At 39.1% G+C, this 20713-nt stretch overlaps 7 protein-coding genes across 12 annotated transcripts; 3 read left to right on the top strand and 4 right to left on the bottom strand.

The window, feature by feature from the left end:
- Positions 1 to 317: 317 nt before the first annotated feature.
- Positions 318 to 3040, bottom strand: LOC127796705 (pathogenesis-related thaumatin-like protein 3.5). Of its 3 annotated transcripts, XM_052329009.1 has the most exons (5): positions 2892 to 3040; positions 1966 to 2092; positions 1326 to 1691; positions 945 to 1218; positions 318 to 811 (listed from the first exon to the last, which is right to left on the bottom strand). In XM_052329009.1, exons 2-5 carry the CDS (start codon positions 2030 to 2032, stop codon positions 646 to 648), a joined length of 873 nt encoding a protein of 290 aa, XP_052184969.1. In that variant the 5' UTR covers positions 2033 to 2092; positions 2892 to 3040; the 3' UTR covers positions 318 to 645. The 3 variants fall into 3 exon arrangements, with proteins under 3 accessions (XP_052184969.1, XP_052184970.1, XP_052184971.1); XM_052329010.1 differs by lacking the exon at positions 2892 to 3040 and having other exon boundaries at positions 1966 to 2635; XM_052329011.1 differs by lacking the exon at positions 2892 to 3040 and having other exon boundaries at positions 749 to 873; positions 1966 to 2635.
- On the bottom strand, positions 2791 to 6274 carry LOC127796707 (uncharacterized). Its single transcript, XM_052329013.1, has 2 exons — positions 6060 to 6274; positions 2791 to 5215 (listed from the first exon to the last, which is right to left on the bottom strand). The coding sequence occupies exon 2, from the start codon at positions 5144 to 5146 to the stop codon at positions 4709 to 4711; it is 438 nt and encodes a 145-aa protein (XP_052184973.1). The 5' UTR covers positions 5147 to 5215; positions 6060 to 6274; the 3' UTR covers positions 2791 to 4708.
- On the bottom strand, positions 2978 to 3382 carry LOC127796994 (uncharacterized). The gene has a single exon (XM_052329388.1). The coding sequence runs from the start codon at positions 3380 to 3382 to the stop codon at positions 2978 to 2980; it is 405 nt and encodes a 134-aa protein (XP_052185348.1).
- Positions 6275 to 7801: 1527 nt separating the features above from the next.
- LOC127798478 (uncharacterized) lies at positions 7802 to 13686 on the top strand. Of its 4 annotated transcripts, none has more exons than XR_008022399.1 (4): positions 7802 to 8234; positions 8551 to 8740; positions 8907 to 9550; positions 9827 to 10162. XR_008022399.1 is itself a non-coding variant. In XM_052332062.1 (4 exons), exons 3-4 carry the CDS (start codon positions 11606 to 11608, stop codon positions 13357 to 13359), a joined length of 732 nt encoding a protein of 243 aa, XP_052188022.1. In that variant the 5' UTR covers positions 7802 to 8234; positions 8551 to 8740; positions 11517 to 11605; the 3' UTR covers positions 13360 to 13686. The 4 variants fall into 4 exon arrangements, 1 of the variants encoding a protein (XP_052188022.1); XR_008022400.1 differs by having other exon boundaries at positions 8867 to 9550; XM_052332062.1 differs by lacking the exons at positions 8907 to 9550; positions 9827 to 10162 and adding exons at positions 11517 to 11767; positions 12790 to 13686.
- Positions 13687 to 13882: 196 nt separating this feature from the next.
- LOC127798476 (UNC93-like protein 1) lies at positions 13883 to 16995 on the top strand. The gene is made up of 2 exons (XM_052332061.1): positions 13883 to 16537; positions 16635 to 16995. The coding sequence occupies exons 1-2, from the start codon at positions 15387 to 15389 to the stop codon at positions 16903 to 16905; spliced, it is 1422 nt and encodes a 473-aa protein (XP_052188021.1). The 5' UTR covers positions 13883 to 15386; the 3' UTR covers positions 16906 to 16995.
- Positions 16996 to 17902: 907 nt separating this feature from the next.
- Positions 17903 to 18512, bottom strand: LOC127796993 (phosphatidylinositol transfer protein sfh5-like). The gene is made up of 2 exons (XM_052329387.1): positions 18384 to 18512; positions 17903 to 18223 (listed from the first exon to the last, which is right to left on the bottom strand). Exons 1-2 carry the CDS (start codon positions 18510 to 18512, stop codon positions 17903 to 17905), a joined length of 450 nt encoding a protein of 149 aa, XP_052185347.1.
- A 1084-nt stretch (positions 18513 to 19596) lies between these two features.
- On the top strand, positions 19597 to 20426 carry LOC127796481 (uncharacterized). Its single transcript, XM_052328637.1, has one exon. It carries the CDS (start codon positions 19835 to 19837, stop codon positions 20237 to 20239), a length of 405 nt encoding a protein of 134 aa, XP_052184597.1. The 5' UTR covers positions 19597 to 19834; the 3' UTR covers positions 20240 to 20426.
- The last annotated feature ends 287 nt before the right edge of the window (positions 20427 to 20713 follow it).

The following is a 20713-nucleotide window of genomic DNA, read 5'->3' as shown; positions in this document are numbered from 1 at the left end:
AAATCACCTTTTTAATTCTTAAGATAATAATTAACTTTATTGTAACAGATTATATACTCTTATCAGCACTGCAATTATAGTTCAAACATATAACAAATATTTATGTGCTTACTTGACACATAATTTGTAATTTATTACATATAACTAATAAGTTGATATAAATTTGAGTTGTATAGATTGCAACATATGTTCGAAGATTGAGATATCACAAAGTCATGAATTCAATTCTCCATTCATTTAAGACTATACAATCGTTCATGTTTATCTTAAGAGTAATTCATAATTGGAGAATTGTCGACTTTTTTATAAAATAATAATAATAATAATTGTTCTATATACATATGTATATAGGTAGTGCATATATAAAAACCAATCACGTGATTGGAGGATCCAAAGAGGCTGAGAAACATATTTTTTGTAAAAGCCACTTGCTTTGCTGCACTTTCTTTTATTCATTTCACATTTGAGTGACAACAATGCCAATGGCTGCGCAACTGGAATAAACTCTCTTACAGGTTACAATCAATCATTCCTCATATCCCAGACTAAAAGAATGGACCTAGTTGTTGGTCATGAACCAGCCTCCCTTTCATAATTAAGTGGGATTCTTATCAGAGATGGTGAAGCTCTGACAATAGAGACGTCTCAGAAGAACAAACTCGAAGCAAGGACCACAAGTAATATGGAAATAACCGCTGGTATTGGAGAAAGAATGTTGTTGGAAGAAGCAACCATGTCTGCAATCTCTCCATGGCTGCGTTGCTCCCGGAATATTGGGGGAGGTGGGGCTGCTCCACTTAATCTCTTCATTCTGCACTGACAACAAGTTCATTAATTCCTTCCCGACCTTTGTAAAGCAAGAAGTGTCGTGCACTGAGAGAACAGTTATTCATTAGTAGGACAAACGTTGAAAAATTACGTGGCCTTTAGAGAAAGACAAGTACCCTGCAGCCATGTTGGGGCAGAAGACGATGGCATACTCATTAGCTTTGCAGGTGAAGGTGCTGGTGCCATCATCAAACGCATAGCTATATGCTCTGGGGCAAGCTCTCTTGAAAATGGAGGAATAGAAAGATGGCCTGCAGGTAGTTGGGTTAGCAAACTCCCCAGCGCAGCAATATTGGTCGAGCCCAAATGCCTCACATGCACTCTTGCATGCTACCACTCCGCCTTCCTCTCCTCCATCCCCACCCACCACCTGAAGCTCTTTCGGACACCCTGCCAATTTGTTTTCATGAGTTGGAAATGTGAAATGCACGCTAATGTAAGATTATTATGATTTGCAAGGAAGTTTTATAAAAAATTTTGAACTATTGAGATCATACCCATGTTGATGTTGGCAACGCATCCTGTAGCATTGCATCCTCCGGATACCGCAGTTTGGGGGGAGGCAACAAGAGGGAGATTGTAACCATCAACCATGCTGACATCATAGAAGTCCATCTGATCACCGGTGCCAAGTGTGATCTCGAAGAGAGAAACGGGTGGTGCGGCTCCAATGCCATCACACTGCAGCCTGCCCCCACAGTCCCCTGTCAGGCATGTACCTATCCCCGACTCGTCAAATGTGCACCCTGTTCTGGCCCATATCCGGCCTGACCACCCTGGAAATGCCGGAATTCTGAGGTTTTGGCCGGAGTCTAATTGGAACCCCGTTGTCGATAGCTGCGCCCCGGCACCACCAAGTATGCCTGGCCAGATTGTATTTGGGCAGTTGTTAGTCACAGTGAATGTGTAAGCAAGTGAAAAAGACGAGAAGGAATTGGCAAGAATGGGCATCAACAACAGCCATCCAGGAATAGTCAGCATGGCTAAGGGGCTATGGCAGCTTTTGCTGCTTCGATACCCTCTTTTCCAGGTTTGGGGGGGGTGCTGAAAAGCGGCTGCTAGATATTGTGCATCAAAAGAAGAAGAATCTGTATATAGGGTGGCTTAAGGATACTACAGAAAACGAAAAGGGCAAACCTTTCTTTGTGGAGTCAATCAGCCGCAAGATCTCCCTTTTGGGTTTAGGATTTCTTTTATCTTGCATGGCCTTATTTTGAAGCAATTCCTTCCTTTACCAAATTGCACGGACCATGCAGATCCAAGGCTTCAACATAGAACAGTATCAGAAAAAGGAAATTAGAAGGGACAGTTGTCTTGCAAAATTACAATATAAACCTCCTAAAGGTTGCATCAGTATGTGTAGGCAGTAAACCCATTCTCTTTTTTCTACTTTGCAGATCAATTTCTCCCTCGTATCATCTATGAGACCTTAAAGAACTGGAAGACCCTCCATCCCTCTCCCCAAACTCAAGATGTCCAAAGCACCTTGTCAGGTACCTGGACCTGACCTAAGGTTTCTTAGGTAACTAAGAAGAAACAAAGAGAAAGTAATCGAGAAAGTGGGAGAGATCAGAAAGAACAGAGAGAGAGAGCTGAGAGAGAGAAAAGACAGAAAGTTACAATTGTAACTGAAAGTTACAAGTTGCTTTCAGTTGTAACTGTAAACTGAAAAGCAAATAGTTTAGATTAACAACAGCTAAAAGGGGTTAAATATGATTGATTCCAAGCACTGACTTTGAAATGCATTGACATACCAAATTGATGAATGATTTCCAAGGTGTTTGTTAGTATGAATAACAAGATGAGCAAGATTCACCTTCCGGTCTATTTTCTCAGCAAAAAAATAATAAGGTCCCATGCGGAGAGCACCCAGAAAAATAAAGCCTCCAGATCATGAAATCTTAAGTTGACAAACATTGATACTGAATAACAAAGTTGAACCCTATATGAAATAATAAAGAATGAGAGAACAAATGGCCGTGATTCACATTCTCAATTATAGTAATCATATACAAACAAACATTCATATGCAAAAGTAAGAAACAAACAGGAAAAGAACGGACCAAATTAGCAGATCTGATCTCGTACGGAGATGAAATGAATAGAAATGAAATCGGGGGAAGCCGAGAGAGAACATATGCAACTCTACTCAGAGAAGGCCGAACAAGACAGAGAAGCCAAGCAATAAGAGCCAGACAATATGGACCAAGAGGAATGCCTGACCGGAGAGCAAAGCGCTTCCTCCACCACTGACGTCACAGAAACCTCTCTTGGCAACACGCGTGCCGGCGCATAGGGCATCGGCGCAGCCGCACCAGTAGGTCACCCCGTCCACCCCACAAACGGGGTCGGTCCTGAAGCATTTGACGGGGCAAGCGGCGTGAGTCACCGTACCGGAGCAGAGATCATCGCCTCCGCCGGCGTTGTCACCCTCGCTTGGTAATCGGATAGCGGAAGACTCATCATGCTCCGATCTGACGGACGTACAGAAGCATAGGGCGAAGACGAGGCCGTAGATGATCACACAGAAAGTGAGTCTGGAGAATGCCGACATGGCCAGCGGCGAGCCTTTCAAAGAGAGAGGTCGCCTTTTCTTCTAGCGTTTCAGAGTCCCAAGATTCCAAGATTGTAGCCCTAGCCCCCAATTTCTTCGAGTTTCTGCTTGCAACTTGAGACGGATCGATAAATCGAGAGAGATCTTGAGACGGCCGTAGATGATCAATTTCAGCCAATTGCCGTCTCATAGCCCACCAGTCTCCTTCAATTTCCTTCCCCCTGCCAATCAATAAAGAGAACACATTAGAAATGCTCCAATTTAACAAATTTCTAAATAGAATGATTCAATCATAAAGGCAATAAACTATTTTCAACTCTCCTGAATGGCACATGCTTCAACCCTGCAAAAATAACTTCAGCTTCAGGAAGCCATAAATTAAAACCAGGATGATATAAACAAAAATAAATAAAAGATGTTAAACTATGAACGACGAAAGAACAGGGTGGTTCCTTCAACCTGAAATACAGATGGAAGAGTAAGTCAAAAATTAGTTAGGATAAATTTTCTGCAAGATGCAAAGCAAAAATGCCCTTTATTTGTACTGTTGAACCTGTACAACACAAGTGAACCATATAAGAATTTCACAAATTCCAATTAAAAACTATCCTTCTAAAGACCAGGTAAAAGCGATCGCACAGAAAAGTGAAAGCCACCAGAAAGTATACTGCATTTTCTTCACAAGTAAATACAATTAAAGAGGGATCAAGGGGCTAGAAGCCATGCACTAGAAAGAGTATTGCTTCAGGATGTCAAAACGAAATGTCCAAATTACCAAGCAATCACACAAACACAAGAGGATTAAACTCATCTATCACAACAAAGTAGGCAATAATCACCTGGTTCTTCAAATACAACCACATTCAAACCAAGGTGTCCAAATGAAGAATTTAAAATAGATGATTCAAGTCAGGTCTTCAAATATATCCCTGTACTCATCACAAGTCAAACTTTGAATGAGAAGGAATTCGAGGGTTACATGGAATTTAAAATAGATGATTGAAGTCAGGTCTTCAAATATATCCCTGTACTTGTCACAAGTCAAACTTTGAATGATAATGAATTCGAGGGTTACATGGACTTGTTGCAGGTAGTATTAGATATGACATAGTTAAATCCCCTACAAATAGCCAGCTTCTAGTAAAAGAGTAACAATCCATTAGGTGTCTTTAGTAATATAAGCTGTTCCTACAGATAGCAGGACACATAAGGTCCTCCATTAGAATAATATCCATGTCAACTTCTGTTTATCCATGTGAGCCGCATGAAAAATAAAAGATGAAAAGGAAAATAGGAAGAAGAAAGATAGTTCAACAATTATTATGTCTAGTTCAAGTCCATGCCATCTCCAACTTGACTGCAGATTGGACCAACAGCAGAGAAGGATCTCTCAAAAGGAGAGGGATGGAGAGGTGCATTCCGTTTGCGCTTAAAAGCGAAACTATCAGAGGAAGAACTCTCAGCATCAATCTTCCTCCGGATACCTCTCACTGCCTGTTCCTCAGCCAGTGTTAAAGGGGAAACCTGCCTGCTCACTCTGCAAATGGAGCTATGGTTGTCATACAGAATTCTCTGGGTACAGTTTTTATCACAAATGTGTGTCAGTCCTGTTAGCCTGCACCGGTACATGTTTCCGCATACGTGCTCATTTTCACATTTCCAATCGCACTTGTGGACAGGGTTTGACTGATCTTGGCCTAGAATAGTTGATAAATAAATAACATTTGTTGGCACAGCCACCATAGATTTGCCAAATACCTCCATCACTTATATCAGCAATCTTTGAGATCTTTATGGGATTCCACGATCCAAAAGGTCTTGCACCAAAATGTTCTGCAGAGCCCACGAAAATGAGAATCTGTAAGTTCAACTCAAAGGGGCCTGTGGCTCTAAGTAAATGACAACCATGACAAACGACAATAGTGCCTGAAGAACTATTATTTTCATCAGGATTCATCTGCAAGAACTTAAAAGTCAACCAAACCTAGAATTTGTTATAGGTATTCTACAACAATCCTTCGCATACAGGAATCGGGGTGAAGTACCACAATCTCTCTCCCTTCTGATCTCTCAATGGCATGTAGAAGGGAAAACCAGTGTACGGGAGAGATCCTAAATGAAAATATGGATTGGGTTCTTCAAGGGAAAATTATTACAGAAATAATAAATGAGGGAGACTGAAAGCATGTGCAACCATAGCAGTCACAAGGACTAAAAATGCGTGGGATATGAATGTCCTTGGATACGGATCCCACTAACTAGATCTTCTCCACAAATGATCTCCAGCAACTACTACGCATTTCTTAGTGGTCTAACTAGTGGACATGACAAAAAATAATTCCTTCTAAGGATTGACCTAAGCCATTTATACGTTGACCTAAACCTCTCCCGTCTTTGATTTAGTGCTGCCGAACTGTTGTTTTTATGCATAATCTTCATCAGGAAGAACAAACAAACAGCCAATATATAACCACAATAACAAAACTTGTGACACATCTTGATGCCATACATAGAATTTGAGCGACTCGCAGAACATCCGAGAACCGAAACCCTAAAATCAAAAATCTGAAACGCATCGCGAATTTAAAAAGATCAAAACAGACACACGTGAAAGCTAGACACGCGCGTGAGAAAGATCACAAGGCGACAAGAGGAAGGATAATCGGGAAAATCTTACCAGCAGCGAAGAGATGATGATTCCACAGTCTCTATCTCCCGGCTCTTCCCCACGCTCGACCACCGCCTAGAAGTATCGAGGAAACGATCAGCAAGAACCTGCTGGGGAGAAGAGGATTGATCATTGGTATTTATAGAGAAGAGGAGGTTGAGGTGATCCGATTCACGTGACGCGTTGAAGTAGCAGGGGAACAAGTATGAGAAGATGCGGTGAAATGCGTCTGAAGTTTCAGCGAAATGAGGGTTTGGATTTGGATTTGGATTTGGTGTTATTCTTTTTTGTCTTTTCTGCGACATTTAATTAAATCTATTTTTCCTAACTCTTTAATCTCTCCAAGTCAACGCAAAATCATACGTCAATGTTTGGGATACCACCTCATGAATTGGTATTTTTTTTAGTGATATCAGTATTTTGTACAGTATAAAATACAAAATGAGCATTAGGCAAAATTATACAGGGGGTGTGGTCGGGCAACAAATCATCTCTCAAGTATTAGGTCAATTTAATTATGGAATTAATTAAATTATTTAAAATAAATAAATATATTAAATTTGTATTAAAATCAAACTAAATTGATCGAATAAATTCTTGAATTGAACAAATTAAAAATTTGAAAAAAATAGAAAATAATCTAAAAAATTGAATTGATAAAAAACAAAGAAATCAAAAAAATTGAAATAACAAAGTATAAAAATAATATTATTTTTGACATTTTAGTAGGTTTTGATATTTTAATTTTTTTAATACAAAAATTAAATTAAATTAAAATAATTTAAATTATCAAACTTAAAAACTAAATTGAACAACCTTACAGCTTAAATCTAATTGAACTAACAATTTTTATCAATTCAATTTAATTATTTCCATTTGACTATATAAAAGGTAATTTTTATAAATAGTAATAAAATATATCGGTTGAATTGTTAGCTATTAATAAATGTCAAATATTAGACATTTAAGGTTAATTATTAAATATTAAAATTTGTTAAACTCAACTATAATTTACTAAACTTCATTAGGTTTATCAAATTTTGTATTTTTTTTAATTTAAGAAAATAATGATTAAGTGAAAAATTAGAGTTACAACTTTGCCCTTTTACTCTCTTTTATCCTTTTTATTTCCCAACTCATAACGTTATATTTCGACAATACGTGAGATAGATAATAAATTAAGATTTTGTAAATAAAGTGAGAGTGAGGGGTCATGGTGTAATTAACCATCCCTCATAGCTAATATTGCACTGTACCGCACCATTGTTCCTTTAAAGCTTATTCGTGTCGGAGAGAGCGGCGCACAGATTCCGTGCACAATCTCTTTGGGCGTCTCCTACCAAAACTTCTTATATCCAATTGAATAATGAAAGTGATATATTTATAATAAATTTGATAAATAAATTTATAATAATTTTATTTAAAATTAGTTATAAAATACTTATTGTGAAGTGCAAAAAAAATTTAAAATAATAATTTTTATATTTATTATAAAGTGTTAATTTTCACTTAAATCATTTATAAATACTTGTAAATTGAACTTTTAAATATGCAATCACCCGACGTAGTAAACACTATAATAAAATCATATAGGAAGGCATATATACTTTACCAATTTTATGTAAATCTATGCTATGATATAATTTTAATGATTTTTTTTCCCATTTTATCCTCATTTTATTTTTATTTTTCCATTTACATATTTTTTGGTTTTGGGTCAGGGTTATGGACTCGGGTCGGGACGAGCTGATTGGGCCGGCTCAGGGCCTGAAGAAGTCAGGCCTGTTCAGGGGCTAAAACCCTCTTCCTTCCGTTCGATTCCGCTGACCGTAAAGGGGTGGTGCCGGTGTTCAAACGACGGGGGGAAGAGAGTCGCTTGCCGATGTTAGAGGGAGGGGGATCTTGCTTGAAGACTGCGTAGCTCCGGTGATTTCTCCGACCCTCGTTTCCGACGTTTGGGCTTGGTCCAGATCCTGTGGAATGGAGTGTTTAACGAAGCATTCAAAATTGTAAAATTTACAAATCCTCTGGGTTTGTCAACACAAGAAACCGAGGAGTAGTCCATGGAAGAGGCAGGAATGTTTGAGGAGTAGAGGATTTGGTGAGATGAAGTGCTTCTCGTTGAGAATCAAGAGCACTGTTCTCCACAATTCCAATTCATACAACCTGTTTGAGGAAATGCCTGTGAGTTGTGAATGTTGATTACTAACCATCAACTCATCTAATTTTATTTTAATTACAAACTTTAGGAAAAAAAAAAAAACAGTAACTTGCTGCATTTGTTCTGCCTGCTGCATTGAGAAGGTTGATTATGGATGCCCTTTATTTTTATTGGGAAATCTCACCTCCAATTGTTAGTCCCAGAATGAAGTTCCAAATGATCTACTATATAATTTTTTGCATTTATATTCAGTTCATTTCTGTAGACCTAATTTTGGTTTCTGTCTTAACTAAATTATGCATATGTGTGCCCTAATTTGCGTTCTACATTGTGTCCCAGAAAGTGAAGGATCATGGTGGGGTTCAAAAATAGGTACATGGTAATGGAGATTTTTCTAGATCCCAATAGAGATCTTGCAGCAGATGATCCAATTATAATCGCCCAATTTGAACATGTCGTAAGCAATCAGACACAACCTTCTTGAAAATTTTGGAGAGTGGTCTAGCTTCGTCACTAGGCTCATTCCAAGGTGAGCAAACATGCTGCCAGCAGTTTAATTTATCTCTATTTATTTGTATTGTGCAGTGATCTGGCTCTATGAAAGCCTTACTGATATACAATGGCATATGTGGTTTGAAAATGTAACATTGGACAGTTAAGTATGTGAATCTGATCACAAAACTTTGCATCATCAGAGCCTTGAGGGAGGAGTGCCGAAAAGTTTGCTCTGCAATAACCATGGTCAGGAGGATTGGAAATTGCCCTCTTCTATTCAACTTATTGGATCTTGGGATGACGCCCACTTGCGAGCGCTCTTACCGCCTAGCCTCAAGGGATGGTAGATGAGGTAAATCAGAGAGTTTGCAGTGGTCAAGAGTCAAACATGGACACACCGCAAACGTGAAGACAAAAAACTTTTCGTGCATGCCCTGGACCGTTGGGCTGTGCGGGGGCAACTTATTGGATCTTAGGGTGCGTTTGATAGACATGAAAAATGAGGGTGAAATTCATTTTCCATCTAAATTCCAGGAAATTCTATCAAATAGTTTTTCAATTCCATGGAATTTGAATTCCATTTTAGTTCAAAAAGTGAATATTTTCTTTGAAATCAAGGAATTGGAATTCCTAGGGGTTGGGGTGAGAATTGAAATTCCATGGAATTGGAATTCCACCCTCATTTTCCAACTCTATCAAACGCACCCTTAGTAATAAGAAAAACTGCTGTGGCACACTTACAAGACGATATTGATGCTCATTTAAACCTTCCTAGGAAACAGATGATTTTGGTGATTACACAGAACATTTCCTTAGGAATCCGAGGCTTTCAAATTCCTCATAGGTGAGTAAAATGTCCATTCATAATGGATCAGCAAGTGCTCAATGTGCTATTGCTGATATATAGATATTTTCTTGTCTCCTACCATCCTCAAGAGGAAGGGGGCCAGGGGTTCGGGGTTGGGTTTGGGTTTCAGATAAGACGTTATCTTTGTCTTACCTTAGGAGCGTTTGATTTCCTGTTGCTTATTCTTTGTCGCTCATGTCATGCATTTTGCTGCATTAAAATGGCATGTTCCTTTACTTCTCTTCTTAAACAAAGTTTCTTTTCTGCATTCAGGGAGTATCAAACAAGGCGTGCAAGAAAGCAGCTCAGCAGTGTGATGAACTGAAGTTTGAGGAGCACAGGCTTGCGGTGGGAGCTAGACTCACACGTGCAGACTTGCCTTGAGAAGATTAGAACTTTGGGACAGTGAAGGAAGAGCATTGCCAGGGGCCTCCTACGTTTCAGTTTATACGTATAGTGTTACTATTACTTCCTAACATTGGTCTCTAATTTTCGAATGCTTCACGTCTTCTCTTCTCATGGTTTTCTGTTGCATTCCTGTCAGTTTCCCCTTAGAACTCTCATGATGGGATAATGACTCGACATGCTATTAGTGTTTTCTTCTTTTTACTAAGTTGTATTGTTTTTTCATCTAGTCTCAAACTTAAACACGGTTGTTAATAAAATAACACAATTTGAAGCCACGTGACGTGAGGGCGGGGAAAATTCCAAAGTTGGAGCCGTCTGCCAAACCTAAGGACAGCTTAACAAACTCTTTGGTTAACACTGGACTCTATCTGGTCCCCACTCTTGATATGCACCCACACCCTTGACAATGAGAGAGACTTTCCAAGTCCTTTTCTTCCTACGCCCTGTCTTTTTTTTTGCACTTTTTAACATTTTAGTTTCTGTTTTCATACTCATTTCTAAGTATGAATTTGCTATTCTTGGGTCGAGGACAAGTTGGAATCCTGTCCTGCCCTCTATTGATATTTTTAAATAACCCTTAAACCCACCTTGATAGGAATATTTTCACACCCAAATCCCGTCATATCCGGGTACTAACTTAAGCGATGTCTATTGACATCTCTTCCCTTTCTCTTATTAAATGGTGGAACCTATCAAAATAGATGGGGTCATTTCTTTTTATTCACCCAAAATTTTAATTTATTAGGCATGGATTGAACAGAAATAATAAAGAGTCTAACTAGTGCACAGAAATTCAAGACACCTACCAATGTAGTTTCACTTATTATTCCGATTACTACGAAAATCATTGATAAACAGCTATCAATGATCATATCTTTAATTCTTTCGTCTTTAAATTTTATTTAAATATAATATGAACTCAATATCTAAAATATTGTATTCTTAATTCTTTTAGATAGCATTTGTTAATTAAGATATAAATTTAAAAAATAAGTCACGTAACTTTTTATCTGAAATTGTTTAAATAAATTTATCTTTTATTTCTCTAAATAAATTTATTTTGAATATTACATATAAGAAAAAATTATTCATACATTTTTTAATAAATTTTAAAAAGATTAACAAATAATTTGGTAAAAATTTTAAAATATTTTTTAATTTTATTTTAATTATTTTATATTTTAATTTAAAAAATATTTCAATTTTATCTCATACTAGGGTGGGACCAGATTATTGAGTATGCCCTAGTACTAGTACTAGGTTATGGTGGGGGCGCGAGAAGCAGCACACTAGACCGTACTGTCCTTGGTTCTGTTAGTCATCAAGTGGATTGCTAACGGTCGCGTGTATTGTTACATTCCCAAATCTTATTTAAAGACAGAATTTTTAACTTATTCTGTTATACTTAATAGTAATAGTTAAAAAATTATGGATGAGATTATTTATTACATTTTTAAATTACATTCGGAGGGTGCCATCTTCCGTGCAACGCTTGGACTCTGATTCTCTCTCTCTCTCTCTCTCTCTCGCCAGTATCCACTCTTTCGGATCTCAGGGAAAGGGAATACTATAAAAGATAGCGAGATTGACTGATCCAGAAAGGAACAGAGGGAGAGAGAGAGAGAGAGAGATATTGCTTGTCTGATGGAGAAACAATTGCTTGATTTGTCGCTGGTGCCGGCGGGGCTGCTGATACTGGCGTCTTACCACATTTGGCTGCTCTACCAGGTGGTGCATCGCCCCGCCCGGACGGTGATCGGAATCAACGCCATCAACCGCCGCTTCTGGGTCCGCGCCATGATGGAGGTATGGTCTCTTCCCTTTCTTCTTCCTAATTTCATTTTTCCTTGGATTCTGAACTGTGTCTTGGGATGGGATAAGATGTTTGTTCTAGGTTTTTTTTCTTTTCTTTTTTTGTATCTTTTACTTTTGTGAACTTCACGGTGATGGTGATGTTGTTGAATTGATCCCAACACTTGCTCAAATTGCCCTAATCTTGAAGAATTATATTGGATAGTGGCTTTTAAGGCTGTTCGTGAACTTCATGTCTCTTGAATGTCTTTTAGACTCGCTCCCTAAGAAAGAGACCATACACTCTCGCACCACATGGAACTCTGCTCTGCTTATTGATTTAGCAAGTTCTGAGTGTGTTCCTTCTATTTACAACTAGTTCTAAGTCTGAATAAAGGAGCGCGGTTGCATTAGGTAGCCGGCAACTCATGTAAAACTTGTTGGATCAAACATCATGAACATCTTACTCCCTTGCCAATGGCTCTGTCTCTGGTTAGGACAACCTTCCAGTCCTTCCCTTTCCTTTGACCAACTGCAAGATGAATAGAATAGCTAAGAGGAACTGAAGAGGGAACTCAAGGATGAAGAAAATTTCTTCTAAAAGGGTATTTTCCCCCCATTATGAAGGAATAGAGAATCTAGCAATAATTTGAGATTGTTTTAGTGATGATACAAAATAAAGGATCTTCGGTTCTCTCAGAGTCCGTATAGGGAAATAAGGAAGAGATTTTTTTTTCTTTTTTTTTTTTCAGGTAGTCATTTCTTTTAGAAGAAATTTTGGCACATTGTTCTTTTGCGTGGATTTATAACATTTAGAAGTCAATTGTTGTTATAAATGACGTGCCATCTATCCTAACTTGGTTAGAATTAGGTGCAATTGACGATGATGATGGAGCAATTTCTTTTTACTAGCCAGAATAAACATAAACTAGCGATGATAATGGGAACAAGTCTGTGCTCATTATTTAGGGTCTTTAATATACAGAAGAACTGTCATTGACTGTATTCTGAAACTGCAATTTGGATGGAAATGGCAGGATGTGTCGAAGAATGGGGTTCTAGCTGTGCAAACACTGAGAAACAACATAATGGCATCAACCCTTTTGGCCACAATGGCGATCATGCTCAGCTCTCTTATTGCTGTCTTGATGAGCCATGACAGCAGTGACCAATCAGTTGGCAAGGTCGTTTATGGGGACAGGAGCGAACTTGGACTGTCAATAAAATTCTTCTCCATATTGGTGTGCTTCTTGCTGGCATTCTTGTTCACGGTCCAGTCCATTAGGTACTACAGCCATGCCAGCATCCTCATCAACGTTCCATTGAAGAAGATGGCCTTGAATGATCACCGCCACAGCTGGTACTTGACGACAGAGTATGTGGGGAGGACAGTGAACCGGGGAAGCTATTTCTGGTCACTGGGACTTCGGGCATTTTACTTCTCTTTCCCTCTGTTTCTTTGGATCTTTGGCCCGATTCCCATGTTTCTTAGCTGCCCTGTGCTGGTTTTCTTGCTCTATTTTCTCGATGTTACCTTCGATTTTGGATTGGTTTCTTCTGCTTGTGACTTGGAGCATCAGGATAATCAGGATGAGGAGACCAGCTAAAGGTGATGATGATGGTGATAGTTGATGGACTCTTTTGGTTTCATTACTAGCAATCTAGCAGGTATGTTTTAGCATAACATTGAATAGCGTCAGAGGCAGAGCATTTGGTTTGGATTCAACTCAAGTTGAATTTAATTGCTTATCTTCACTAGTTGTACTTGAACCTTCTGCTTTCTTTTATATTTCTAAGAGAATTTGAAATAAGATTAGGAAACACTTCAGTATAATAAGACAGAATATGGCGATTTGTAATGATATATGTCATTTTAAGCCAGAGTCTTTGCCATAGCTAACGTTTTGGGAGGTTCTGAGCAGTAACTATCATGATATTGAAATGTATCGATAAATATACTAACAGAGAAGTTGAATCTCATCCTCTCTCTTTTTGTCCTAGTACTGACTTCCTGTAAGCAATTTTTCTCTCTTTGAGGTGATGGGAAAGTCGGTTGGTAGATCAGAATTTGAATTTTGTAGGGATCAAATGAAGAGTGCAGAGATTTAAGATTCTTACAAAAAATAATGCTATAAATAAAAATGACTGACATACTAAGTATTATGGAGTCGACCGACTCAATCCCATATGATAAGAAAAAAACTTGATATGTTGTTATGCTAGAAAAAGATACAAAGAAAATTTGTTGTTTAAATCACAAGTCATAACTATAAGGAAAATACTTAGGTACACTTGGTGTATGCGCCCATTCATGTTCTGAATGGTTAGGATTACGCAACGTCCTCCAACAATTTTGGATTGCCCTAGTCTAAAAATTACTTGTTGAGGTAGCACAATTCCAATCACATGATGCATTGGTGGGTCCATACATTATGGCTCACTCCTCCCTCTGAGTTTACTTGTGTCGGGCACGCTTTATGTTGTTTGATACGAATAATATAATATTTCACATCACATATGATGGGAACATATGTTATTTAATTTGGAAACAACACCTTATACATTCCCAATTCATCCATTAATTTAAGCCTTCTTTTGAACAGCCACTTTGCAGTAGCATTCATACAAGTAATAAATAGGCTTATGACTTTGTCATTGAAGCTTAGTAGGGAGCAAATATATTACTAGTTTCATAGATTGTCTGACTGTAACGGGAGAAATTAACCTAGACTTGATCTACCAAGTCTAACATGATATGTAAGAAGACAACGAGTTGGGTTTGCTCCTCCTGCGCATAATTTTCAAGTGTTGAACTAAAAAAGTATACCAAGTGATAGCAGTATCAATACATACATACATACATATATATATATAGGAACAAAAAAAAGATCTTATTGTTTCTTCAATGATACTTAATTTTTAATGAACCTTTGAGTAGAATTCGATCCCAGATAAAGTTCTGACCATAATAGATCTCGTAAGATTCTCAAGAAATTCTTCAATTTCTTCCAAAATTGTGAATAGCGGAGACATTGAAGAATATCCAGAAAACCATTTCGGGAATCAGTTTGATTCTATGTTTGAAGATAGGAAGGATCTCAAAGAATCGATATTTCTTTTACTTGTTGAATCTCTCTTTAATTGATGTGTTATATTCTGAATGCTCATATATATATATATATATATATATATACACGCGCGCGCGGGCGCTAGCCCTTCTATAGAATACAATTGGAAAGCTGCATCAATTCTGCGATGGCATCAATGCAAGGGGCACAGTAAAACGAATCCATAGAGCCGCCAGCCAGATGGGTTGTTTCTCAGCATAGACATCATTTCCAAAAGGAAAATGACAAGAAAATTCTGTTCAATTGCTATAGCAGATGAGATGCCAATCTCCCATAGTTCCAAGGAGAGTGAATCCATTTCCATCCATCAAATGCATTTGGATTTTCCTGTTATTGGGATGAAAAAAAAATTGTTTTATATATCCACAAAGGGATCAACGAAATATAACAATCCAATAGGAGCTGGATCGTCGTAACCTATGCACAATCGGAGCTGGATCGATCTATATATATGTGCTCGTACGTTTACGTGATCGTCTTCCAATCTTCTTGAAGCTCCAAATCCAATGGACTTACAGGGCGAGACAATGGCCGGAGAATCATCTTCGTCTTCCCGTTGGAGGTACAATTCGCCGCTGGTTCAGGTTACCCTGATCGGACTCGTCTGTTTTTGCTGCCCAGGGATGTTCAACGCCCTGACCGGAATGGGCGGCGGCGGGCAAGTCGACCACACCGCCGTTAACAACGCCAACACCGCCCTCTACACCACCTTCGCCGTCTTCGGCGTCCTCGGCGGCGGGATCTACAACGTCCTCGGCCCACGCGCCACCCTCTCCGCCGGCTGCTCCACCTATGTCCTCTACGCCGGCTCCTTCCTGTACTACAACCACTTCCACCATCAGTTATTCGCCATCTTCGCCGGCGCCCTGCTCGGAGTTGGCGCCGGCCTCCTCTGGGCCGGCCAAGGGGCCATCATGACCTCTTACCCACCGTCCAACCGCAAAGGCACCTTCATTTCCCTCTTCTGGAGCATCTTCAACATGGGCGGCGTCATCGGCGGGCTCATCCCCTTCATCCTCAACTACCACAGCACCGCCGCCTCCGTCAACGACGGCACGTACATTGGCTTCATGATCTTCATGTCCATCGGCACCGTTCTTGCCCTCACCATTCTCCATCCCAGCCGTGTAATCCGCGACGATGGTTCTCGCTGCACTAACATCAAGTACTCGAGCGTCGTCGTTGAAGCCATTGAAATTGTCAAGCTGTTCCTCAACTGGAGGATGCTTCTGATTTTTCCGGCGGCCTGGGCGAGCAACTTCTTCTACAATTACCAGTTCAACAATGTTAATGGGGTTTTGTTCAATCTGAGGACCAGGGGGTTGAACAATGTGTTCTACTGGGGAGCACAGATGATCGGATCCGCCATGATCGGCTATGTGATGGATTTCAGCTGCAAGAGCAGGAGAACCAGAGGGCTTGTCGGAATTGGGATCGTTGGTTTGCTTGGAACCGCAATTTGGTCCGGTGGGCTAGTAAACCAGCTCAAGTACACTCGCCACGACAAGCTGAAGCTGCTAGATTTCAAGGACTCTGGTTCTGATTTCGCCGGGCCATTCGTCTTGTACTTCGCATACGGACTACTGGATGCCATGTTCCAGAGCATGGTTTACTGGGTCATTGGAGCTCTGGCCGATGATTCCGAGACCCTTAGCAGGTGATTTGCTATAATGCCATATAGTGTCATGGATATAAATGACTAATGAGATAGAATTCATATAAAAGATCAATACGATGCTTGGTATGTTTTGCAGGTATACCGGATTCTATAAGGGAGTGCAGAGTGCCGGGGCGGCAGTTGCCTGGCAAATCGATGTTCACAACGTGCCGTTCTTGTTCCAGCTAATTTCAAACTGGGTGATGACGACGATAAGCTACCCGCTCTTAGCGCTGCTGGTCATGCTGGCTGTGAAAGACGAGGCCCCCATCGAGACTGAATCCCCAAAGGAGGTGACTCATAGGCCATCCATTCCTGCCTCCCCAAATGTGTCACGAGCGCAAGGGCATTTTAGGGCATATGACTAATAATAGATTATATGTACTTTTTTCTTTGTGTACTTGCCGCTTTGCTGACTTGTACCTGATGGGGGAAATCAGGCTTTTTATTTTTTATTCTATAAATATATTTGACAAAAATTATTGAATAAAGAAATAAATAAATTCAAAGAATATGATGAGATTCGATCAATTTAGCTTATGTTCTTGGATATCACCAAAAAATACTTCACTAATTTTTAAAAAGAGAAATACAAATGAGAGAAAAATACAAATTTAAAATAATTTTATAAAAAGAAGGAGAGTCCTTTTGTACTAAATTTATAACCTCTCAACCTATTCATTCATCTATGTGAGGTTAGGAGAAAGCCATCAAAACAACATTTATACTTTAACATAGAAAGTCTATAAATAAGTTGTAACTAGAGAATTAAACATTATTAAATGATAATTTGATCATTTTAGTCTTTTCTCTCTACATTTCTCTTCCTCCAGTTCCTCTATATTTCTTCATCAATTTTCTTTATTTTTGTTCCGTCTCTCCCTCCCTTTCTACTCTCTCTCTCTCTCCCGTATTCTTTCTCAAATTCCTTTCTAAATCCTAGCCATGTCAAAATGGTCTTAACCAGACAATCTAGAGTACCATTTTCTTCTTCTTGGGGTTCATCTTTCCTTTGCTCAATCTTCTGGTGCTGTGGCCTTGTTACTGAATTTTCCATTGAACTGTACATGTTTGTCTGCTGGTTGGTTACTACGAATACAAGAAAGAAGAATTCATGCAACTTCCGTTTTATTCGACAGGAATAATTACACAACGAGCTGTTGCCCAACAGGTTTTTTTTTGCATGAATGAGGCAGCTAATGAATTAACTTGAACAGACCCAAAATGAAATGAACTCGAACTGTCTTTGTTTCTTTCTTTAATTCTCTCGACTTCTATTTTTGTTCTATCTAGCTCCTATAAGGATGCCCGAGAAATCAAGTGGCTAAAAGAAAAATCAGTTCTTGACAGTGAATGGAACTATGATTATGACAAGGTGACCAGAGGGGGGGATTCCTTTTTTTCTTCTGAGACTGGGGCAGTAGGGGCCTCCTCCTTGGGCTTGCCTGCACCATCCCCCTCCTTGGCTTCATTTTCAGGCTCTTTCTGGGCAGTCTCCTTGCTGGGCTCTAGAGGCTGATCCATCGGGGCCTGCTGCTCATCAACCCGCTTTGATTCGGTGGAGGCCTCTTGAGCGGGTTCCGGTTCAGAAATATCTACCAAAGGCTCTTGTTCCTTGCTAGGCGTCTCGGTCACATCCACCAGAGGCTGTTCTTCCTTTTTAGCCGTCTCGCCCCCATTCCCATTCTGCACACTCATCAACAAGACATCCGAGTTGGTTAAAAGCAATCCATTGAATAACAATGCAAAACAACCCATATATATATATATATATATATAAACAAGATCGATTAATAAGTTCTAGTTATTGTCTTATTTCCTGTACGTATGACCCATATTAAGATACGTAAAGAACAGATACTTGTGGAAACTTGTCGGGCTCGGGCTGAGATTTCTTGGGGCTGAGAGGCTCCTCGGGAGGAAGAAGTTTTTGCTTGTTTCCTAGATCCTTGGGGGCACTAGCACAAGCTCCCATGACTTTTTTTTTTTCTTTTTTTCTTTTGGGTTTTGTAATTCTAAACTATGGCATGAGAAGGAACAGGAATGGAAATAAAGAGGGTGTTGAATGCAAATGAATAAAATTGGGAGATTTATATACATAATGAATCGCCAAGAGCTGTGGCTGTGGCCAATTTTCTGCTTCTGAAATTCTAACGTTAAGGAGAGAATCTAGGGCGTGGCTGTGGCCGTGGCTGTGGCGCTAATTTCCAGCCTTTCGTACGGCCAGCTTGGTTTTGGTGGCCGAATTTCAAGCATTGGGTTCGCTGTGATTAGCCCCCCAATTAGGGACAAATTATAATTAGAAAACATTAAACTAATTTAAATATCACCACATGCCATAGCGCTCAATTCGTATAGTTTGGCAAGATTTTTGTGGAGTTCATCAAAATAAATTTATAATAATTATACCCTTTTTTAAATAATATAAATTCTCTATAATTAATATCTCATATTTTATAATTAACCTAAGATATTATATATAAGTTGATGGGAGATACTTAAAAGCAATTACTTACATCATATTAAAGTGAAGACACACTAAAATAATATATGATGTACAAAAATTTCTTGGGACGTCATTTCAATTTTTTCAAAAATGTTTCAATTTTCAAAACACTAAGAAATATTTTTGGATTATTTTTATAATTTCAAAAAAAAAATTAATCATTTCTTAATATTAAGAAAATATCGATTAACAAATAAAAATAGAAAAAATTTCATCTCTAATACAATTTTTTTAATTTTTTCTAAAATTTGATTGAATGTATTATAAAATTTATGTTTATTTTTAGATTGAATAATTATTTTTATAATTTTTTATACTAAATATTATATATATAAATTTATAATTTTTAATTACGTGTTTTTTTATTTTTAAAAATAATATTTCCTTTTTCATGTAAATGATCACTATAAATATATGGAAGTCTAAAATTCTATAACCGACTTCGCGATAAAGTTTGAATATTTTGTTGTTTTTAATAATAACTAAAAGCTTATAATTTACGGGACAAATGGAATCAGGACAGCTAACCAACCCATCGACACGATACCTTGCTTTCGCCGCCCCCCAGCCCAACAGCGTAGACGCCGTCAATTTTTCCCCCAAATACAACCAAACACCGAAAAGCTCCAATAAATCCCTCTCTCTCGATCTCTCTCGATTTATCGATCCGTCTCAAGTTGCAAGCAGAAACTCGAAGAAATTGGGGGCTAGGGCTACAATCTTGGAATCTTGGGACTCTGAAACGCTAGAAGAAAAGGCGACCTTTCTCTTTGAAAGGCTCGCCGCCGGCCATGTCGGCATTCTCCAGATTCGCTTTCTGTGCGATCATCTACGGCCTCGTCTTCGCCCTATGCTTCTGTACGGCCGTCAGATCGGAGCATGATGGGTCTTCCGCCATCCGATTACCAAGCGAGGGTGACAACGCCGGCGGGGGCGATGATCTCTGCTCTGGTACGGTGACTCGCGCCGCTTGCCCCGTCAAATGCTTCAGGACCGACCCCGTTTGTGGGGTGGACGGGGTGACCTACTGGTGCGGCTGCGCCGACGCCCTGTGCGCCGGCACGCGTGTTGCCAAGAGAGGTTTCTGTGACGTCGGTAATGGAGGAAGCGCTTCGCTCTCCGGTCAGGCATTCCTCTTGGTCCATATTGTCTGGCTCATATTGCTTGGCTTCTCTGTCTTGTTCGGCCTTCTCTGAGTAGAGTTGCATATGTTCTCTCTCGGCTTCCCCCGATTTCATTTCTATTCATTTCATCACCGTACGAGATCAGATCTGCTAATTTGGTCCTTTCTTTTCCTGTCTGTTTCTTACTTTTGCATATGAATGTTTGTTTGTATATGATTACTATAATTGAGAATGTGAATCACGGCCATTTGTTCTCTCATTCTTTATTATTTCATATAGGGTTCAACTTTGTTATTCAGTATCAATGTTTGTCAACTTAAGATTACATGATCTGGAGGCTTTATTTTTCTGGTTGCTCTCCGCATGGGACTTAATTCCCACACGAGATTTAGGTGTTTTTCTTGGTAGGGAATGCCACATGAATAAAACCGATCTGACTTCTGGCTTGTTCATGTAGGTTTTTGAATTGTTCTATTTAATTGCTTCCTAAATACTTTGGGTTGAAATGTTGAACGAATTGTAAATTATTTTATGGCCTGTGGCCCT

This window comes from Diospyros lotus, chromosome 3, assembly GCF_014633365.1.
Source record: "Diospyros lotus cultivar Yz01 chromosome 3, ASM1463336v1, whole genome shotgun sequence".
Taxonomy (NCBI): domain Eukaryota; kingdom Viridiplantae; phylum Streptophyta; class Magnoliopsida; order Ericales; family Ebenaceae; genus Diospyros; species Diospyros lotus.
This window is presented reverse-complemented; position numbering and strand designations above follow the sequence as displayed.

Excerpts from the sequence above, each read along its gene's own strand:
- LOC127796994 (XM_052329388.1), bottom strand. The coding sequence starts at position 3,382 with ATGTCGGCATTCTCCAGACTCACTTTCTGTGTGATCATCTACGGCCTC.
- LOC127796705 (XM_052329009.1), bottom strand. The coding sequence starts at position 2,032 with ATGCAAGATAAAAGAAATCCTAAACCCAAAAGGGAGATCTTGCGGCTG. Across the intron at positions 1,692-1,965 it reads GATTGACTCCACAAAGAAAG|GCATACTTGGTGGTGCCGGG; the intron begins GTTTGCCCTTTT and ends CAATCTGGCCAG. Across the intron at positions 812-944 it reads TGCCCCAACATGGCTGCAGG|AATGAAGAGATTAAGTGGAG; the intron begins GTACTTGTCTTT and ends TTGTCAGTGCAG.
- LOC127798478 (XM_052332062.1), top strand. The coding sequence starts at position 11,606 with ATGGAGAAACAATTGCTTGATTTGTCGCTGGTGCCGGCGGGGCTGCTG. Across the intron at positions 11,768-12,789 it reads GGGTCCGCGCCATGATGGAG|GATGTGTCGAAGAATGGGGT; the intron begins GTATGGTCTCTT and ends TGGAAATGGCAG.
- LOC127796993 (XM_052329387.1), bottom strand. The coding sequence starts at position 18,512 with ATGGGAGCTTGTGCTAGTGCCCCCAAGGATCTAGGAAACAAGCAAAAA. Across the intron at positions 18,224-18,383 it reads CACAAGTATCTGTTCTTTAC|AATGGGAATGGGGGCGAGAC; the intron begins GTATCTTAATAT and ends ATGAGTGTGCAG.
- LOC127796481 (XM_052328637.1), top strand. The coding sequence starts at position 19,835 with ATGTCGGCATTCTCCAGATTCGCTTTCTGTGCGATCATCTACGGCCTC.
- LOC127798476 (XM_052332061.1), top strand. The coding sequence starts at position 15,387 with ATGGACTTACAGGGCGAGACAATGGCCGGAGAATCATCTTCGTCTTCC. Across the intron at positions 16,538-16,634 it reads GATTCCGAGACCCTTAGCAG|GTATACCGGATTCTATAAGG; the intron begins GTGATTTGCTAT and ends TATGTTTTGCAG.
- LOC127796707 (XM_052329013.1), bottom strand. The coding sequence starts at position 5,146 with ATGGAGGTATTTGGCAAATCTATGGTGGCTGTGCCAACAAATGTTATT.